General features: G+C 47.1%; 1 protein-coding gene across 1 annotated transcript in view; it reads left to right on the plus strand.

The window, feature by feature from the left end:
• Positions 1-21421, plus strand: part of ITPR3 (inositol 1,4,5-trisphosphate receptor type 3) — a 146958-nt gene that overhangs the window by 124187 nt on the left and 1350 nt on the right. Inside the window, exons 42-57 of the mRNA XM_056818048.1 lie at positions 1263-1463; positions 1566-1676; positions 3968-4063; positions 4265-4366; positions 4467-4553; positions 4766-4876; positions 5468-5660; positions 6311-6436; positions 7758-7930; positions 9497-9661; positions 10255-10447; positions 12292-12396; positions 13063-13190; positions 16710-16875; positions 18289-18449; positions 20196-20357. Of these exons, the coding sequence (XP_056674026.1) occupies positions 1263-1463; positions 1566-1676; positions 3968-4063; positions 4265-4366; positions 4467-4553; positions 4766-4876; positions 5468-5660; positions 6311-6436; positions 7758-7930; positions 9497-9661; positions 10255-10447; positions 12292-12396; positions 13063-13190; positions 16710-16875; positions 18289-18449; positions 20196-20357 (2280 nt within the window). The remainder of the gene's footprint in view (positions 1-1262; positions 1464-1565; positions 1677-3967; positions 4064-4264; positions 4367-4466; positions 4554-4765; positions 4877-5467; positions 5661-6310; positions 6437-7757; positions 7931-9496; positions 9662-10254; positions 10448-12291; positions 12397-13062; positions 13191-16709; positions 16876-18288; positions 18450-20195; positions 20358-21421) is intronic.

Genomic DNA, 21421 nt, shown 5'->3' on the forward strand with positions numbered 1-21421 from the left:
ATATTGGAATACAATTATCAAAAAAAAATTTAAGTTCATGGACCCCAAATGAAGAACTCTTGAACTAGATGACCTTTTAGGTCTCTTCTAGCTCAGCTGACAAGGCCAGCCTGTGATCCTCAGTTTCCCTATTAATATTTCCACATTTGAGGGAAGCATTATAAAATACTACAAGTAAAAGCAAGTGCTATTATCCTCATTGCTATGTCCTTTCTGATACAGGTAATGAATCCTGGGCAGCTAGGGGGCGGCACAGTAGATGGAGCACGAGGCCTAGAGTCAGCAAGATTGGAGTTCAAATCCAGCTTCAGAGACTGTAGCTGAGTGACCCTGGGCAAGTCCTTCACTCTGTTTGCCTCAGTTTCCTCATCTGTAAAATGAGCTAGAGATGGAAATGGCAAACTACTCCAGCAGCTTTGCCAAAAAAAGCCTAAATGAGATCACAAAGATTGGGACGTGACCCATACGGCTGAACAAATGCTCATTTTACTCATGTTGCATGGCCTTGAAGGTCATCTAGTTTAGAGAGATTCTTTTTTTTTTTTAACCCTTACCTTCTTTCTTGGAGTCAATACTGTGTATTGGCTCCAAGGCAGAAGAGTGGTAAGGGCTAGGCAATGGGGGTTGAGTGACTTGCTCAGGGTCACATAGCTGGGAAGTGGCTGAAGTCAGATTTGAACCCAGGACCTCCCGTCTCTAGGGCTAGCTCTCAATCCACTGAGCCACCCAGCTGCCCCCTAGAGAGATTCTTAATCTGGGGTTTGTTAGAGTAATGAAAAATTAATTGTATTCCAATATAATTGGTATCCTTCCTAATCTTATGTATTTTATATTATGCACTTAAAAACATTATTCTTTTTTTTTTAAACTCTTACCTTCTGTCTTGGAATCAATATTGTGTTTTGGCTCCAAGGCAGAAGAGTGGTAAGGGTTAGGCAATGGGGGTTAAGTGACTTGCCCAGGGTCACACAGCTGGGAAGTATCTGAGGCAGATTTGAACCCAGGACCTCCCTGGTCTCCAGGTCTGACTCTCAACCACTGAGCTACCCAGCTGCCCCCCTAAAAGCATTATTCTTTAAAGAGTTCTGTTGGTGCATCCTTTTGTACTTCTGACTAGGCACGCATGGCTATGTCCCTACCCCCCCATCTGTATCTCCTGGGGTACCTCTCTTTGCTGCTCTTGTTCTTCCTAGCTGGGTCCCTTCTGGCGCACGTCCTTATGGCCCTGGGGCATGGCTCGTCCCCGTGTCTGTCTCTTGCAGAACTTCCTTCGCTGTCAGAATAACAAGACCAACTACAACCTGGTGTGCGAGACGCTGCAATTTCTGGACATCATGTGCGGGAGCACCACAGGCGGCCTGGGGCTGCTGGGCCTCTACATCAACGAGGACAACGTGGGGCTCGTCACCCAGACGCTGGAGACACTCACTGAGTACTGCCAAGGGCCCTGCCACGAGAACCAGGTGCGGCCTCGGCCTGGGAGGAGAGAGCCTGGGGGCCGGGAGGGGGGGACCGGCCGGGCTCCATCCTGAGCCGCTCGCTCCTGTCTCCCTGCCCACGCACAGACCTGCATTGTGACGCACGAGTCCAACGGCATCGACATCATCACCGCCCTGATCCTCAATGACATCAGTCCCTTGTGCAAATACCGCATGGACCTGGTGCTGCAGCTCAAGGTATAGGGCGTGTGTGTGTGTGTGTGTGTGTGTGTGTGTGTGTGTGTGTGTGTGTGTGTGTGTGTGAGGGAGGGGAGGGAGGGGGAAGAGAGGGAGAGAGAGAGGGGGAGAGAGAGAGAAGGAGGGAGAGAGAGGGAGGGAGGGAGGGAGGGAGAGAAGGAGGGAGGGAGAGGGAGGGAGGGAGGGAGAGAGAGACTCAGAGAGAGAAGGAAGGAGGGAGAGAGAGACAGAGAGAGAGAGAAGGAGGGAGGGAGGGAGAGAAGAGAAAGAGAGAAGGAGGGAGGGAGGGAGAGAAGAGAAAGAGAGAAGGAGGGAGAGAGAGAGAGAAGGAGGGAGAAAGACAGAGAGAGAGAAGGAGGGAGGGAGGGAGAAAGAGACACAGAGAGAGAGAAGGAGGGAGGGAGGGAGAGAAGAGAAAGAGAGAAGGAGGGAGAGAGAGAGAGAGAAGGAGGGAGAAAGACACAGAGAGAGAGAAAGAGGGAGGGAGGGAGAAAGAGAGAGAGAAGGAGGGAGAAAGACACAGAGAGAGAGAGAAAGAGGGAGGGAGGGAGAAAGAGACACAGAGAGAGAGAAGGAGGGAGGGAGGGAGAGAAGAGAAAGAGAGAAGGAGGGAGAGAGAGAGAGAGAGAGAGAAGGAGGGAGAAAGACAGAGAGAGAGAAGGAGGGAGGGAGGGAGAAAGAGACACAGAGAGAGAGAAGGAGGGAGGGAGGGAGAGAAGAGAAAGAGAGGAGGGAGAGAGAGAGAGAGAAGGAGGGAGAAAGACAGAGAGAGAGAAAGAGGGAGGGAGGGAGAAAGAGAGAGAGAAGGAGGGAGAAAGACACAGAGAGAGAGAGAAAGAGGGAGGGAGGGAGAAAGAGACACAGAGAGAGAGAAGGAGGGAGGGAGGGAGAGAAGAGAAAGAGAGAAGGAGGGAGAGAGAGAGAGAGAGAGAGAGAGAGAGAGAGAGAGAGAGAAGGAGGGAGAAAGACAGAGAGAGAGAAGGAGGGAGGGAGGGAGAAAGAGACACAGAGAGAGAGAAGGAGGGAGGGAGGGAGAGAAGAGAAAGAGAGGAGGGAGAGAGAGAGAGAGAAGGAGGGAGAAAGACACAGAGAGAGAGAAGGAGGGAGGGAGGGAGAAAGAGACACAGAGAGAGAGAAGGAGGGAGGGAGGGAGAGAAAAGAAAGAGAAGGAGGGAGAGAGAGAGAGAAGGAGGGAGAGAGAGAGAGAGAGAAGGAGGTAGAAAGACAGAGAGAGAGAGAAGAAAGGAGGGAGAGAGAGACAGAGAGAGAGAGAGAGAGAGAGAGAGAGAGAGAGAGAGAGAGAGAGAGAGAGAGAGAGAGAGAGAGAGAGACTGTCACTATCTACCTAGGTGACCCTGAGAACTGGATTTCTCAACTTTAATTCATTACAGGCCAGCTGAATTCTGAACCAAGTTCAGAAGCAAAGAACTATGACCTAGGCGTCATTTAAGCATAAATAGAACCAATTAAAAAATGATACAGAATCTATCTGATTATTTCAGTAGGTAATAAAAATCATTCGTATTTAGGCTGCTCTCACATCTATAGAGCACTTGGCTCATACGCTCTCTGTGAGGTGGTGGAATAGGTATTCTTATTCCCATTTTGCAGGTGAGGAGACTGAGGCTCAAAGTCATTATATGACCTGACTTGGGTCATGTATCTAGTTAAGTATCATAGTTGGAATTTTAAAAAAAAAACTAAATTTTTTCGATGAACAAATATTTATGTTCTCTCCCTCCTCCTGGAAAAAAAAAGGAAAATGAAAATCTTCGTTATAAATATGTATAGTTAAGCAAAAACCCCACAGTGGCTAATTCCCACATTGGCCCCCAAATGGGTCAGAACTGGCATTTGACCCCACGTTTTCTGAACTGCCGGTTCAGTATATCATATATGCCACCAGGATGGGAAAGCACTGAGTTGGGGGATTTAAGAGGTCAGAAACTCCCTCCTTAGATGTCCCTCATGTAGGCAAAAAGGTCAGCATAACTTCTTCAGGGTCGCCTTTGCCTCGTTTAGCCTGGGTGAGAGGAGTGATTCCTTCCCAAGGCAGAGTTGGGTCCTGGGAAGTGATGAATGGCAGCTGTTTTAAACCTTTTCTGCCTTATCAGAATATCTTATCCCGGATGAGCATCAGTCCTAAGGCAGAGGAGTGGTAAGGGCTGGGCAATTGGGGTTTAGTGGCTTGCCCAGGCTCACATAGCTGGAAAGTATCTGAAGCGACATTTGAACCCAGGACCTCTTGACTCCCGGTCTGGCGCTTCTTTAGTCTCCCTCTTGCCTCCCAGGACAATGCTTCCAAGCTCCTTCTGGCTCTGATGGAGAGCCGCCATGACAGTGAGAATGCAGAGAGGATTCTCATCAGCCTGAGGCCACAGGAACTGGTGAGGCGATGGCCAGGGAGTGGGGACAGGGGAGGCGAGGGAGGGCCTCCCGGCCGGGGGCTTTCTTTGCTCCTTTCCTTGCTGCCATTCGCTTGCCTGGGACAGGCTGAAGAGTGGAGATGTGGGGGCCTGGGGGGGAATGGGGGAGCAGGGTTCGGAGGCTCTGATCGGGAGGAGGCTTAAGCGCCGCCTGCTTCCCAGGTGGACGTCATCAAGAAGGCCTACCTGCAGGAGGAGGAGCGTGAGAACTCAGAGGTGTCTCCGAGAGAGGTCGGCCACAACATCTACATCCTGGCTTTGCAGGTAACGGCCCCTTTTCGGAGCCCCCGGGGGAAGAGGGGGTCCGGAGAGCATCCTGGTGGCTCCTCAGACCCCTGTGATCTCCGTCTGCCTCTGCCCTTAGCTCTCAAGACACAACAAGCAGCTCCAGCACCTGCTGAAGCCGGTGAAGCGCATCCAGGAGGAGGAGGAAGAAGGCATCTCTTCCATGGTAGGACGACGGCCTCCCTGAGCCTCTCTGCGACCTCTCCTGGGACTCCCCGGCGCTCCCCTCCGATTCCTCGGCCTCCTCTCTCCTCCTTCCTTCTTTTTCCCTCTTGGGGACTCTGTCGTAAACCCAAAGGGCTGGAGGGTCTGGGCTTGGCTCAGGGTCAGAGGATGTCGGGGTCCTTCTATGCCTGACCCCCGCCAATCCCTCCACAGCTCAGCCTAAACAACAAGCAGTTGTCCCAAATGCTGAAGTCGTCGGTGCCCGTGCAGGCGGAGGAAGAGGATCCTCTGGCTTATTATGAGAACCACACGTCCCAGATTGAGGTGGGAGACCTTCCTTGGGAAAGGGGGGCAGGGTCCTGGAATCGGGGAGTGGGGGAGGAATCTCAGAGATGGAAGGATGACAGACCGAGAGCTGGAAGAGACCTCAGAGGCCATCTACCCCAACTACCTCATTTTACAGATGAGGAAACTGAGGTCCCAGGGAAGTTCAGTGACTTGCTCAAGGTCACAAAGGTAATGAGCCTCAGAAGTGGGGTTTGAACCCAGGTTCTTACCACCGACCCTCACTGCCTCCCCCACTCTGGTTACTCTGGTGAGAGCCAGTGGAGCCATCAAGCCTGGCTTCTTGGGAGTCATGTGGAAATGAAAGGGTGTGAGGGCAACTGCATGTGCATGTGAGCTCTCGTGACTCATCATGCCTCCACACGCGTGTGTCACTCTGATTCAGCATGTGTATAGGAGCACCGGTGTGTGATTCAGCATCTGACGAGCATGTCTCTCTGAGTCAGTGTGTGACTCAGCGTTGGTGGCTGGGGGGGGTGTGTGCGTGTGTGCACGCGCGTGTTTCTCCCTCGGGGGTGCAGGCTCTGCTCCTGTCTCCCCGTTTCCCCACGGCCCCGTCTCCTCCCCCAGATCGTCCGGCAGGACCGGAGCATGGAGCAGATCGTGTTTCCGGTACCCAGCATCTGTGAGTTTCTGACGGAGGAGACCAAGCACCGGCTGTTCACCACCACAGAGCAGGACGAGCAGGGCAGCAAAGTCAGCGACTTCTTTGACCAGTCCTCCTTCTTGCACAATGAGATGGAGTGGCAGAAGAAGCTCCGAAGTGAGGGCTGGGGAGCACAGGGGCGCCCGGGGTCAGGGCTTGCCTGAGAGGCAGGGATCCAAATGGGGCCCCCAACACCTGCAAAATAAATGCTGTCCACCACCTGTTGGCCAAGGCTGGAAAGTGCCCCTTTAGGGTTATCTGCCTCCCTTGAAGCCCCAGGAAAGGGCCCTCTGGCTCTTCTCAGCCACTTACACCACTGGGGAGGGAAGGGGTTTTGGTAGAAGAGGGGTGTCAAAGATGATGGGAATACGGAGAAGGGGGTATCCAAGGGGAGATCAGGGACATTCCACCTACATGACAGCTTGAGGCTGGCAGCCAGCTCCTCCCAAAGGGCTTAAAACGGACGCCCCATCCACCATTGCTGGGGCATGAGACTGCAGGGCAGGCGGCGGCTTCTCGGCTTCCCCTTGTTGTTCACTTGTGTTGGTCCACTCTTTGTGACCCTGTGGACCACGGCCCTCCTGTCCCTGGGGTGGTCTTGGCACAGACGCTGGAGTGGTTTGCCATCGCCTTCTCCAGTGGAATTCTGCTATGACCCACCATAGTTCCATTGAGGTCCACGAGTCCCTCCGCCATGATAGTCCAGGAGGGGCCTCCCTTCTCTCCTACTCAAGCCTGCCCTTCCTCTGCTCATCTCTCACTGCCAGGCATGCCTCTGATCTATTGGTTCTCCCGCCGAATGACCCTGTGGGGCTCCATATCCTTCAACCTTGCTGTCTTCATCAACATCATCATTGCCTTCTTCTACCCCTATGTGGAGGGTGCCTCCACAGGTGAGGGCAGCCCTAGGAGGGAAGCTGAAGTCTGCGATTTCTGGGGCCTCTAAAGGGGAATCAAAGGGGGAAGTTGGGTGGCTCAGTGGATTGAGAGCCAGGCCTAGAGATGGGAGGTCCTGGGTTCAAATGTGGCCTCAGACACTTTCTAGCTGTGTGACCCTGGGCAAGTCACTTGACCCCCATTGCCTAGCCCTTACCATTCTTCTGCCTTGGAGCCAATACACATCATTGATTTAAAGATGGAAGGTAAGGGTCCAAACAAATAAATAAACAAACAAATACATTAATGAATAAATAAATGAGTGAATAAATGAATAAATAAATAAAGAGGAACAAAAGAAGGAGAGCATCGCTAACCATCTTCCCTTGCAAAGGGGAATGAGAATAGCATTGCTTTTTAAAAAAAATGCATATCTTCTGTTTTAGTGTGGATACTGAGTATTGGTTCCAAGGTAGAAGAGTGGTAAGGACTAGGAAATGGGGGGTTAAGTGACTTGCTGAAGCTCATACAGCTAGGAAGTATCTGAGGCCAGTTTTGAACCCAGGACCTCCTACCTCCAGGCCTGGTTCTCTACCTCCTAAGCCCCTTAGCTGCTCCCAACAGGGTCACTTGTAATGCACTCCTTGGACCTTCTGGAGCCATTCTGCCCTCGTGCTGAGCATACCCTATTTGCAGAGTTCTACTGAGCTCTGAGGGTGTAGTCATAGGATTTCAAGCAGGAAAGAACCTCAGAAACCATGGCATCCAGCTTTTTATTTTATAGAGGAGGAAACGGAGGCATAGAAAGAGTAAAGGACTTGCCTACAGTCACACTGTAAGCATCTGAGATGGATGTGAAGCCAAGTCTCCCCGAGTCCAAGTCACAATTAAAATAGAGAGCAGGAGCCCGGCTCCTGCCCTCAGGGAGCTCCCACTCTGACTGGGGACGTGGGACATCAGAGACTTGATGGTAGCATCTGAACAGCAGAGAAGTGGGAGGCTGCTAGATAACCTGGGAGAAAGGGAGAGACAGGGGTTGTTTTGTTCTTACAAGTGGAGAAATTGGGGCTCAGAGAAGGCACTTTACTGGCTTTCTCTAATGCAGAATGAAGATGGAATTAGGACACAGGTTTAGAGGTCCCACTGTTGGGGGGCATTTTCAAAGGGATTTGTGTTCAGGCTTAGGTCAGAGGAGGCAGTGATTCTGTGACTCCCCGTCCCATTCAAGATTCCCTCGGTGCTGCTGCTGCCTTTGAAGACCCTCTAGAAAGTCCTGAGTCGGGCAGCAAAGCCTTGGGAGGGGTCTTGTTCACCTTCTTCCTTTGCCCTCCCCTCTAGGTGTGCTGGGCTCACCTCTCATCTCCTTGCTCTTCTGGCTTCTGGTCTGCTTCTCCATCGTGGCTCTGTTCACTAGGCGCTACAGCATCCGGCCCGTCATTGTGGCTCTCATCCTGCGCTCCATCTATTACCTGGGCATCGGGCCTACCCTCAACATCCTGGGGGCCCTCAATGTGAGTCTCAAGAGGCAGCGCTGGGAGCAGGGTGGCTGCCAGAGAGAGGGAGCTGAGTGTCGCAATACTAATAATACTACAACTACTAGTGTTGGCATTTATTCAGCGTGTCCCAAAAGTCAGTGCAATTTTAAACTATTTAAGCTATTAAAGATTAAACATTCCTCAAGATGTCTTGTAAAAGGATACCCTGTAAAGAATTTTAAAGTTTGCAAATTACCATTATATATGTACATATACATTTGCATATGCATGTATACACACTATATAGAGACACACATAGGTACATGTTATATATACACAATATACATATTTATAATATTTGTTTATTCTATATAATCACCACATATGTTTTTTATGTAATATACATATATAATTACACATATAATATGTATAAATGTAATTGGATCCTCCCAATAATCTGATTGGTAGATGCTATTATTATTCTATTTTATTGATGAAGAAACTGAGGCAAAGTAAAATTAAGCTTCCTTCAAGTCCCAGCTACAATTCCACCTTCTACAGGAAGCCTTTTGCCTTAATTCCAGCACCTTTTCTTTGTGTATTATCTCCCATTTATCCTGTATATGTCTTTTTTGTACATCGTTGTTGGCATGTTTTTTTTTTCCTTTCTGCAATTAGACTGCAAGTTCTTTGAGAGCAGGGGCTGTCTTTTGCCTTTCTTTTGTATCCCTAGCACTTAGTATAGTTCTTGGCACATAGTAGGGGCATAAAAAATGTTTTTTGACTGACTGGCAAATTAATTGCTCAGGATTGTCAGAAGTTGACAACTCTGGGTCCATCTAAGATAAAGATCTGAGTGCCCTCATCAGAGGTTGAGATCTCACGGTCTGTCTGAGAACGGGTCTGAATGCCCTCCCCTCCACCTTCTTTGTTCTTAACATATTAATACATCTCCTTGCTGGCAAGACATTGTAGGTGACCATTCCATGAACCTGGATGGCACTTGGAATCATTATCTTACCCCAATTCCTGGAACCATTAGCCTACCCCAGGTGCCATGTCTGCAATTCTTGTTGCACTTTCCCAAGGACTTTTCTCAGAGGATTGCTTTTAATTTCTGTGATCTGGACCTTTAAAAAAGATGTAACCAACTTGCAACAAACTTGTATTCACCTGATACCAGCAAGATGAGACCCTTCCAACCTCATACTGCATCTTTTGATTCTTACCTTCTCCCTTCACCCTTACTTACAGGCGAGGCCCTTCAACCTTTGTATTCCTCTTATTATTTTCCCCTCACCCTTACTTGGGGAACTCTGGTCCCAGTCCTGCCCCCACCATGGGGCTTTTACTCAGGATCACACAGTCAGTAAGTGAATAAGGTAGGATTATGAACTCAGATCTTCCAGACTTCAAGTCAAGCACTCAATTGACTAAGCCACCTAGCTGTGTCCTAAGTCATCATTCTGAAGGAAAGCAGATGGGTTGGGGTCATATTATCACTGATCTTATCTTCCTTTCTTTACAAGCTGCTGCCCTACTCATGTTGTGGTTCCTGGTGCTGTGTCCATCACTCTCATCTTTCTTTTGCTTGTTTCCCAGCTAACCAACAAGATCGTGTTTGTAGTGAGCTTTGTGGGCAACCGCGGCACCTTCATCAGGGGCTACAAAGCGATGGTGATGGACATGGAGTTCCTTTATCATGTTGGCTACATCCTCACCAGTGTGCTAGGCATCTTTGCTCATGAGCTCTTCTACAGCATCCTGGTATGACTTTGGGGGTCTTGGTGCATGGGGAAGTGGGGGCTCAGGGGAACAGTACAGAGATGGTTACTGGGGAAGAAGCTGTGAGAAAGGATAGAGCAGTGAATCTAGAACACTGTTGGGATCCCATTATAGAGTGTGAAGATGGGATTAACTCTCCCCTGCACATTTTTTAGATTTAATCACCAGAAGAGTATACACTCCACTCATCCTTAAGTGGGGGAGGTCTGTGACCCAGGTGTGTGAAATCTAGAACCTGTATAAATGGTTTCCTTTTTATCTTTGACAATGATACAAGAGCCACCACTTTTCCATGCTGGGGACCCTCCAGACTGAGTTTCTCAAGGTCACAATGCGTGTCACAGCGTGTGTGTCTATTTCTACTGTCCCAGCATTCCTTTTTTCCCTGAAAGACAAGGATGCAGGTCAATATAGAAGAAAGAGCCCAGGAAGCTGTCCTAGTCCAGGTTTTGCTGCCCTCTTTAATCAAATGCATTGTCTTATTGAAGCAATTCCAAGGAATAGTCCTAGGTGGGGAGGGTGTGCTTTTCCAGACAGGAACAACTCTCCCACTCTGATGCTTCTGCCTCTTCCAGCTCTTTGACCTGATCTATCGTGAAGAGACCTTGTTCAACGTGATCAAGAGCGTGACTCGGAATGGGCGCTCCATCTTGCTCACTGCCCTGCTTGCCCTCATCCTTGTCTACCTCTTCTCCATCGTTGGCTTCCTCTTCCTCAAGGATGACTTCATCCTTGAAGTGGACCGGCTGCCCGATAACAAGTCCAAAGGTCTCTTTCTATTCCCATCCCCTTAGCCTCAGCTGGACTCTCCCCAGCTGTCCCCTCTCTTCCTCATAGGTTGTTCCGTCCTTAGAGGAGTAATGACCATTGATAGCTGACATTTATCGAATACCTGAAAGTTTGCAGTTTGGCTATGGAGCAAGTTCCTTGGTGGGGGCCAGATATGTGACCGACAATTTCTCCCCCGTTGGGTGTGGTGGTGGTATAGGCTCCCCTTTGGTGTTGCTGAGGGAAGAGGATGTTCTCTGGATGAGGATGAGTAAGATGGGGCTTTGCTACCACAGGGCAGAGAAGGAAGGGAAGAAAGCCCCTCTAAACTTCTTCACTTGAGGCAAAGTCCCGGTCACTCTACCCTAGGCATAATACTCATGGCAGCAAATCCATGTGTAGGAAAGAGTATAGAAAAGTGTAGGAAAAAGTTTAAGAACAGGGGTTCTTTTTTTGTTGTTGTTAAACCCTTAACTTCTGTCTTAGAATAAGTTCTTTTTTTTTTGTTTTTACATTCCTACCTTCCATCTTAAAATCAACATAAAGTCAATACATACAATTAGCATCAATACATAAAATCAATACAATCTAAAGCAGAAGAGCAGTCTTGATCAATGACCCATGTTAGACCCAGTGGAATTGCGGGAGTCTTGAAACCATGGAAAAATGTTCTAAATCAACTAATTAAATAAAATTTTCAAAAAATAAAAATAAAGCAGAAGAACAGTGAGGACTAGCACTACTAGGACTAGCCACTAATGGCAGTTAAGTGACTTGCTTCCAGGGTCATACAGCTAGGAAGCATCTGAGTTCAGTGTCTGAGGTAGGATTTGAACCCATCACCTCCAATCTCCAGGTCTGGTTCTCAGTTCACTGAGCCACCTAACTACCCCCTCTAGAATTAATTCTAAGACAGAACAGCAAAGGCCTGGCAATCAGGGTTAAATGACTTACCCAGGGTCATGCAGCTAGGAAGTATCTGAGGCCAATTTTGAATCTAGGTCCTCCTGACTGTGGGCCTGGTATGCTATCCACTATGCAAACTGTCTTCCCTGAACAGGGGTTCATAAACTTTCAAAGAATATTTTGAAAACTGTGTTTCAATATAATTGATTTCTTTTACAATTCTATATTTTGGGGGCAGATAGGTGACTCAGTGGATTGAGAGCCAGGCCTGGAGAGGGGAGATGATGGGTTCAAATCAGGCCTCAGACACTTCCTGGCTAGGTGACCCTGGATTAGTCACTAACCCCCATTGCCTAGACCTTCACTTTTCTGCCTTGGAACCAGAACACACTATTGATTCTAAGACAGAAAGATAAGGATTTTTTAAAAAATCTTTTGCTTTTATTTTGTGAATATTATTTGGACAAGGGACCCACAGATTACACAAGGTAGTCAGAAGGGTCCACGGCACAAAGAAGGTTGCCCTCTGCTTGCTGCTTAATCTTGGGCAAATCACAGCTGCTCTCTGGTTCTATTTCTCCACCTATCGATTCTAAGGGAAAAATGATACCAGGCAGCCCTGGAAGACTGGGGTCGCCATTCTCAGATCTCCTTGACTCTTCAATAGAGGCCTCTTCCCTTGTGGTGGCTGGTCGTCCGACGTCTGAAAGGTCATCTGAGGTCTCCATCCCTTACCCCGATCCCTCTTCAGTTTGGGAAAGGCTTCTTAGGAGGAGCAGAAGTAGCCTCCCCCTGCTCGTTGATGGAGTCTTCATCGTCTTCCTTCCCTCTTCCCACCAAGGGCTCAGAAGCCCCAGTCACAGCAGTGAGTCCCCCTCCAGAATGTCCCCAGGATCAGCAGATGCTACATGGGCCGCCATTGTCTCTTTCTTCTCCAGCCAGCCCCCTGGGAATGCCCCATAGCGCCGCAGCATTCACGGACACATGCAGTGGAGACAAGATCGGCTGTTCCTCTGGGATCACGGTGCCTGAAATTCTGGAAGGTAAAGGACGTGGGACTGTTACAAGGACCAAATGGAGTTGGGATGGGACGGGCGTGAGGGTTGGTGCCTGGGGACACTGGGGGGAGTGGATGGGGAGAAGGGAAGGGAATAAGCATTTATTAAGTGCCCAGCACTGTGCAAGGGCTTTACAACGATTCTCTCATTTGATCCTCACAAGCACCCTGGGAAAATGGTGCTGATATTATCCTCATTTTATAGATGAAGAAAATGAGGCAGATGTTCTGTTAAGTCTAGGGTCACCTCTAGTAAGTGTCTGAGGCTGTATTTGAACTCAGGTCTTCTTGGCTCAAGACCCAGCACTTTATAGAACTAAACTGAGTTAGAATTTAGCCTCAGATATACCTCCTAGCTGTGTGACCCAGGGCAAATCACTTAACCCACTCTGGGCCCCAGTTACCTCATTCATAAAAAGGGGATAATCATCATTCTTAGGGTTTTTTTTTTTTAGGATCCATAGAGATAATGAATGTAAAGCACTTTTTAAACCTTAAATATTATATACATGTGAGCTATTACCAGTCTCCAACCCCTGCCACAGTAGACTTAGAACTAGAGAATTCAGGAATATTCACCTAGTGGATCATTGAGTGCTCCCACCCTCTTTTATGGGCTCATGAGCATCATATAGTTCAACTGTGATTACAGAGGATGATGATGAGGACAGCACGGAGCGGGCCTGCGATACACTCCTCATGTGTATAGTCACCGTAATGAACCACGGACTTCGAAATGGCGGGGGCGTGGGTGACATTCTGCGAAAGCCATCCAAGGATGTAAGCCATTTGCCTTCCTCCTTCCCCACCTCCAGCCTTCACAAGGGCATCCTCACTGTCTCCTGGCCCCACCTCTCTTCTGGCTCCCATCCCCAGAAAGAAGATGCTCTGCCTACATGTTCTCCATTGGTCTCCCAACCTTACTACCAATGGGATCAGTTTTGCTCTTCCTTCCTTCCTTCCTTCCTTCCTTCCTTCCTTCCTTCCTTCCTTCCTTCCTTCCTTCCTTCCTTCCTTCCTTCCTTCCTTCCTTCCTTCCTTCCTTCCTTCCTTCCTTCCTTCCTTCCTTCCTTCCTTCCTTCCTTCCTTCCTTCCTTCCTTCCTTCTTCCTTCCTTCTGTCTCTTCCTCTCTCCCTTCTTCCTTCCTTCCTTTCTTCCTTCCTTCCTTTCTTTCTCTCTTTCTCTCTCTCTTTCTCTCTTCCTCCCTTTCTCCCTTTCTCTCTTCCTAGCAATTCACTTAACCCTTACTACTCTTCTGCCTTACTGCCACTTGCATAGTATTGATTCAAAGGAGAAATGTAAAAAAAAAAGAAAAGAAAGAAATGTTCCACAAAACTAATCAAAATATGAAAAAATTCTGAGGTCATATGCTTCATTCTCCATACATGGTCTCCCATCTCTGCAAAGAGCCAGAGGAAGGGCCTTCTCGTTCTCTCCTTGGGGCCAACTTTGGCCATTGTAGTTTCACAGCAGTTGGTTTCAATTGTTTTGCTGTTGTTCTCTGCATTTACGTTGGTGTAGTCCTTGCGGGGGCTGTTTCCTGCCTCTGCTCACTCGGCATCAGTTCACACGAGCCTTTCCTTGCTTCTCTGTTCATCATGTTCATCCTTTCTTCCAGCCCAACAATAACTCCATTCCATTCATGGACCACATCCCTCAGACTCTGAGCAGCCAATTTGTTTGCATTTCTTTGCTTCCATGAAAAGTGCTGCAACGAATATTTGGGAATATTATGGAGCCTTTTCCCTTTTCTGTCATTGACTTCTCCTCATGTCCCCGGAGCTGGTCCTGATGGCATCATCACATCTTATCTCCACTTTTGTCCTACAAAGGCAGGAAGGGAAGGCTTTTTAGGCCGACCTCAGTAATACTTGGGGGGTCTGCGGGGAGGGTGTGAAAGGGACCTTCCTGCAGAAAGAGGACAGATTGGCTGGGCAGGTTTGGCAGAGGCGTGAAACTGTCCCTTTCAGGCATCGAGCATTGCTACAGGCAGGGGGAGATGAAAGAAGCTGGCTCAGATTTTCATTTTGAACTCTGAAGTGTAACAAATTTCCAGGGGTGTTGGACAGAGCCACCTTTATGTGTAAGTGGAAAAACCACCCCAGACCAAAATGGGAATGATTTTTGGATAAGCTGCTGGTTGGAATTATCCAAAATTTGTTCTCTTCTATTAGTGAGGAAATATTAAGAGCTGGTTGGCCATGACCTCTCCAGGAATCTGTCCCTCAGCGTTCATCACAGTCCTTGGAGTCCCAGCAGCACACATTGCAACCTGAATGGCTTCTGCTAGCTGGAACTGGAGGCCGCAGGAGCCCAAGCCTTAAGTCTAATTGCCTTTGGCCTCTGGGGCCCGTTGGGTTGTTATTCTGCTAGCTGGTGCCCTAGAGCAGGCCCTTATTACCTCTCACCTAGACTACTGCAGTAGCCTCTTTTAAAAACATTCTTTTAACTTCTGTCTTAGCAGAGAAACTAAGTAGTGGTTCCAAGAGTGCAGAAGAGTGATACAGGCAATTGGGGTACAGTGATTGGCCCAGGGTCACACAGCTGGGCCACATTTGAACCCAGATCCTCCTGCCCTTCTATCCTGTCCACTGGGTAACCCAGCTTTCCTGGCTCCAGGTTTCTCCCAATCCATCTTCCACTCAGCTGCCTGAAAGATCTTCCTGAAGTGCTGATCTGACCTTGTCATCCCTCACCTCCCACTCAATACTCTTATTTTTTTATTACCTTTTAAATTTTTTATAAATATATAAACATTTTATTTATATTTATTATATTTAATATTATTTTATTTATATACATTATATATATAATTTATATCTATTAAATAATAAATCCCTATTACTTCCAAGCGCAAAGACACAATTTTTAAAACCTCTGTCCAAGCTGACCCCTTCTTAGCTTTCCAGGCATCCTTGCTCTAGGCCCTCCCATCTCCTGTGTCTAGGCCCAGCACTCAGCAGGGAAAAACTGGGTTTGAATTCAGTGTCAGAGAATTACTAGCTGAGTGAAATCACTTAATCCCTCTGGGCCACAGTTTCCTCATCTGTAAAATGGGGAGAATCACAGCTCATAGAGTTCTTTACGAGGATCCAAAGAGACGATGTATATAACTAAGTGAACACTAAGGGCTATAAAATGTGAGCATTAGCAGCACATCTCTACCCCCCTCACTGGCTATTTCCCATGCCTGAAATGTCCTCTCTATTCCTTCCTGTCTTCCTTTCAAGACTTGGCTCAAAGGGGCAGTTAGGGTGGCGCAGTGGATAGAGCATCAGGCCTAGTGTCCGGAGGATGTGGGTTCAAATCTGACCTCAGATACCTAGCTGTGTGATCCTGGGCAAGTCACTTAATCCTGATTGCCTAGCCCATATTGCTCTTCTTTCTTAGAATGATACCAAGATAGAAGGTAAGGGTTAAAAAAAGAAATGAGAAGAAACTTGGGGAGAGCTACTTACCCAGTCAGGACTAGAACTCAAGTCTTAGCTCCTTTGTCCTGAATTCTTCCCTCCATTTTGCTACTACTGCCCAGAAATTTATTCTATGGCACTCCACTCCCTCAACCATATTTCAAAGTCTCCAAATCTAATGTTCCCTAGACATTAGCCACCATTAAAAAACAAAAAAAAACCAACTCTTACCTTTTGCCTTAGAATCAATATTGTGCCTTTTATCAATACTCTAGGGGGAAAATTTTGAAAAAATTGAAAATTATGTTGAGAAATATGGTTTAGGAATATGGAATGAGAGACTTGTATAGTACTGTGTATCATGAATCTTATTTCCCCCCCTAAACCCTTATCTTCTACCTTAGAATTAATACTAGGTTTTGGTTCTATGGCAGAAAAGTGGTAAGGGCTAGGCAATGGGGGTCAAGTGACTTGCCCAGGGTCACACAGCTGGGAAGTGTCTGAGGCCAGATTTGAACCCAGGACCTCCCATCTCCCCTCCCTTTCTTATTTGCTTTTTCATGTTTCTCTTCCAAGGTAGAAGAGTAGTAAGTACAAGGCAATGGCTGTCAAGTGACTTGCCCAGGGTCACACAGCTGGGAAGTGTCTGAGGCCAGATTTGAACCCAGGACCTCCTATCTCTAGGCCTGGCTCTCAATCCACTGAGCCACCCAGCTGCCCACTATTTTGAATTCAGAGCTCTCTCAGTCTCCAATCTTTGATGCTTTGTCCTATTGTATCAGTTTAGAATCCAACAACTTAGCTTCCGGTATTGGGGGGCAGTCTTGGTGGTGGGGGCTTCTGCCTTTGCCCCCCTTTTCCCTCCCTCCCATCATGTCCCTCCCAACAGGAGTCCCTGTTCCCTGCTCGAGTGATCTACGACCTCTTGTTCTTTTTCATCGTCATTATCATTGTGCTGAACCTCATCTTTGGGGTGATCATTGACACCTTTGCTGACCTGAGGAGTGAGAAGCAGAAGAAGGAGGAAATCCTTAAGACCACGTGCTTCATCTGCGGTGAGAACGTGTTGTCCTCTTGGTTCTTCACTGAATTCTTGGCGCAGGAGTCTTACCCAGGGAGTTTAGTCTCTTGGTGTTTGGGCTTGTCCATTTTAGGAAAGGGGGGAACACATTAGAGAGTTGCTTTGGGGTCAGGGGCAAAGCTTAAAAATCTCAGAAGCAGAGAGTTTGAGCTGGAAAAGACTCTAGAGGCCACCTGGCCAACCCTTTCATGTTATGCATGAGGAAACGGAGCCCTAGAAGAGTCAAGTGACTTGCCCAATTTCATACAGGTTGGTTCTGGATTTGAATACAGATCCTCTAATTCCAAAGTCAGGGCTTTTTGCTATATAACTACTTTTTTCTTTTCTTTTTTTTTATCCCTTACCCTCTGTTTTAGAATCAATACTATGTATTGGTTCCAAGGCAAGGGCTAGGCAATGGGGGTTAAATGACTTGCCCAGGGTGGCACAGCTAAGAAGTACTTGAGGCCAGATTTTGTATAGTTAGAATTTTGAACTCTTGGACTTCATCCCCCAGAAGTCCTTCAGTATTTCCCAGAGTTCCTCTCTCCCCATCACGTTGTGTGGTTATGGGAGTGTATTTAAATTTGCTGTAACTCCTCCCTCATTCTCTTCCTCCTTGGGGTCGAGTTAGGCAGGTTTTACTCTAGTTTTTTTTTTATTTTAATAAATCTTATAAATATACTACTAGAGTAATTGAATATTAATTTTAAAACCCACAATTTCAACCCAGGACATTCCATCTCTAGGTCTGGCTCCTAATCCACTGAGCCAGCCACCTGTCCGCTGTAACCACTCTTCTGACTACTAGAACTGGCCTCACTTGTGTATTGAGCAACTTCTAGTGATGTTCACTATCCGGATTCTTAGGCCATTATTTTAGGAGGGGGCTGTATTCTCTGCTGGGCCTGGAGTCGGAAAGACTCTTCTTCCCGAGTTCAAATCCAGTCTCAGACACTTCCTAGCTGTGTGGCCCTGGGCAAGTCACTTCATCGTGTTTGCCTCAGTTTCTTAATCTGTAAAATGAGCCAGAGAAGGAAATGGCAAACCACTCTAGGAACTTTGCCAAGAAAACCCCAAATGGGATCACAAAGAGTCAGGCACAGCCGAAACAATGGAATCACAACAACAGGGACAGATTGCTTTAATTTAGAGCAAAGCAGTTTAGGCTTTCAGCAGATTAAGACCTGAATATCTCAGGGAGGCCTGTCAGCTATATGGGTTTTATTGTCTCAGACAGTTTTGATGGTTGCCAAATGATTTCTGGCCACCTGAGCAAGGTACGAGGCGTTCTCTCTTCCCCACCCAGTTTCCTGATGGCAGCCGGGCTGTGTGTTTGGGGGTGTTATGGGGGGGAGGTATCTTGTTTCCTTTCTCCCTCCCTTCTCTCACACTGTTCCAATCTCAGGTCTGGAGAGAGACAAGTTTGACAACAAGACAGTGTCCTTCGAAGAACATATCAAGTACGAGCACAACATGTGGAACTATTTATATTTTATTGTGCTGGTGCGAGTAAAGAACAAAACGGACTACACTGGACCAGAGAGTTATGTCGCACAGATGATTAAGGTGTGGAGGAGGGCATGCACATATGTGTGTGTGTGTGTGTGTGTGTGTGTGTGTGTGTGTGTGTGTGTGTAGGTGTAGGGAGGTGGGGTTGAAGAGTTGGCTTGAAGTGAGGGTATCAGAGGCCTTGAAAAGCGATGGGTGTGGGACAGCGGGGTGACTCAGTGGATTGAGAGCCAGGCCTAGAGACGGGAGGTCCTAGAGGTTCAAATTTGGCCTCAGACACTTCCCAGCTGGGTGACCCTGGGCAAGTCCCTTAACCCCCATTGCCTAGCCCTTAACACTCTTCTGCCTTGGAACCAATACATAGTATTGACTCCAAGACGGAAGGTAAGGAAGGATTTGTTTAAAAAAAAAAAAAGTGATGGATCTGCCTGGGCCTAAAGTGTGTACATCTGTTTCTAAGCCAGATTGTCTCTACTTCTGGTCTAAGTCAAGGAGGGCTCTGGTCTATTTAGATGTCTTTGGAATTCCAGGTGTTTTTGGCACAGGGTCCCTGGTTGGCCTTTTGGTCTGTCTTCATTCATTCAGTAAAGGGAAAATTTTCACATCTGTATGAACTGATAGGTTGGAAAGGAAGTCATCCCTCCCTTACAGAATGTTAGCAAGGGGGGATGAGGGAGGGGCCAGGCCTCTGACATCTGCAGATATTGTCTAAAGGGCCAGCAGGGAGCTGGAATAGCATCTGGAGAAATGGCTCTCATGGAAGAAAATGCTACCAACTGTTGACTCCTGGCTCTTGTTGTTGGTGCGAGTGAGCTCAGACTGTGGAATCGGGTTTCCAAAATAATCCTGTGTTAAACTACCCAACTGTGAGAGAACACACAGGGTCCTGGGACCAAGCTAGGCTGGGAGATTTCAGATCCCTGATTGGTTTTCTTCTCTAAAACTATTGTTTTCTGGTGTGTGTGTGTGTGTGTGTGTATAAGAGAGAGAGAGAGAGAGAGAGAGAGAAAGAGAGACAGAGAGACTGAGAGACAGAGAAAGAAAGATAGAGAGGAATGAGAGAGAGAATGAGAGAGAGAGAGAGAGAGAATGAATGAATGAATGAATGAATGAATGAATGAATGAATGAATGAATGAATGAGAGAGAGAAGAGTTTTCCCAGTAGTTGGGAGGGGGGCAGTGTATTTTCCTCAGCAGTAGGAGGAATTAATGTGTGTGTTTCTCCCAGCAGTAGGGGATGGGTCTGTTCATCCTGAGAGAAGGGAGGTTGGGGAAGTTTTAGCCTAGGTGACCGCTGAACATATAAATGGACAAGCCAACCAGAATGTTAAAGTTTTAGTCCCCAAGAAGATGTTAGACAGTTGGTAAGTTTAGGGGAAATAGGTTGAAACAGGTGGACATTTTCCATTTGTTGAGGGACAGTGTTAGCCCTTCCTACCCTCTCCTCTAAGGATGGCATATTTCTGCTTCATGATCTTCCAGGGGGAGGACATTAAAGATTTTGGTTGAAGAAGTCTTTCCTTCCAGCTTTTGTTGGGTTGTGATTATATACTATGAGTGAGAATAGAGGGAGGGCAAAGAAGGTCTTCAGAAATCAGTTTGAAAGTAAGCTTTGCTGTAGTGCTTTGGCCCTTAATGATAAAACCAGCTACTCTAGGAAGGCCCCAGGCTGACAGCAACAATCACTTGGCCTTTTCAGCCTCCCCAGTGAACATTTATTTCCCTTCCCAGCATTTTTTAGGATCTCTTCCAATCTAGTCTCCCCATCTTACTGACCCTACAATTGCATGTTCTCTATTTCAGAACAAGAATCTCGACTGGTTCCCCCGAATGCGAGCTATGTCACTGGTCAGCAATGAAGGTGAAGGAGAGCAAAATGAGATTAGGAACCTTCAGGACAAACTCAACTCCACCATGAAACTGGTGTCTCATCTCACCTCACAGCTCAATGAGCTGAAGGAGCAGGTAAGAAGTTTCCCCTTTCCCTATCCCTCCTTTTCATCATCATCTGACATCAGGGAGCCTTTGACTAGGCCCCATCGGGTCTCTAGGCCATAGGTGACTTCATCAGTACTCAGTTCTATGCCACTTCATTCCCATTCCATGCATATAACTTTGTCCATCTTTCTAGTCACTGAACAGAAGAGCCTTCTTGTAGAGCCTTCCCCTTGTTCATTACTTCCAACTTATTCCATACAAAGTATTTGCAGCTGGTTGTCTTCTGCATTAGATCCCTCCTTGACAGCAGGGATTGCAATCATCTGCCTTTGTGTATTGTGGTGAAAATTTATTAGCAGGGATGCCAAAAAGTGAAATCAAGTCTCTAAACCAAAAGGATACAGGTTTATTGAGAGAGGGTCAGTCTCTGGTTAGCAACTGAAGACCGCAAGCCTTGTGAATGGCTTCCTTATATACCCAAAAACTTATACTAAAGATACAATAATTTTTTCAGATGATTATAGTTTCCCAGGAATCCAATAAAATCAGATAACATGTGTGTGTTTGCACTACAATTTTACATAATAGCGCAAAGGGAAAAGTAATAGAAAAATATAAGTCTGCTGTGTGATTCTTCTTAGAAATGATTCTTTCAGAATTATTTTTAAAGAAATATTTAATACTTATAATTGAATATTTATTCAGTTCCTATAGGACTGAACTAAAAAATGCTTCTATGATTAAGATACAGACACTTCAGATAGAATCGTATCTTATTTTTAGAAAAGTTTAAGGTCGATGATCACAAAATAAATTAGGAAAAACTGCTGATAATGACGTAGTCATGAGTGGAGGGTGGAGGATTTCACATTCAGTTTCCTTAGCACTTAATGAAGTATCTGGCATTTATATTTTTTATGTTTATTGGCTGACCAATATGGTAAATACAGATTTTCCTCTGCCATAAGACCTTACTTCAAAGGCTCAGTCTTTATTTGGCAAGGTCTGGCCCTTGTCAAAACTGTTAATATAGTGTTGCCCTTATGATACCTTGTGGGGTCAGGGAGGCAGGTTGGCAGGTAGGGTTTAAC

Source organism: Monodelphis domestica, chromosome 2, assembly GCF_027887165.1.
Source record: "Monodelphis domestica isolate mMonDom1 chromosome 2, mMonDom1.pri, whole genome shotgun sequence".
Classification (NCBI taxonomy): domain Eukaryota; kingdom Metazoa; phylum Chordata; class Mammalia; order Didelphimorphia; family Didelphidae; genus Monodelphis; species Monodelphis domestica.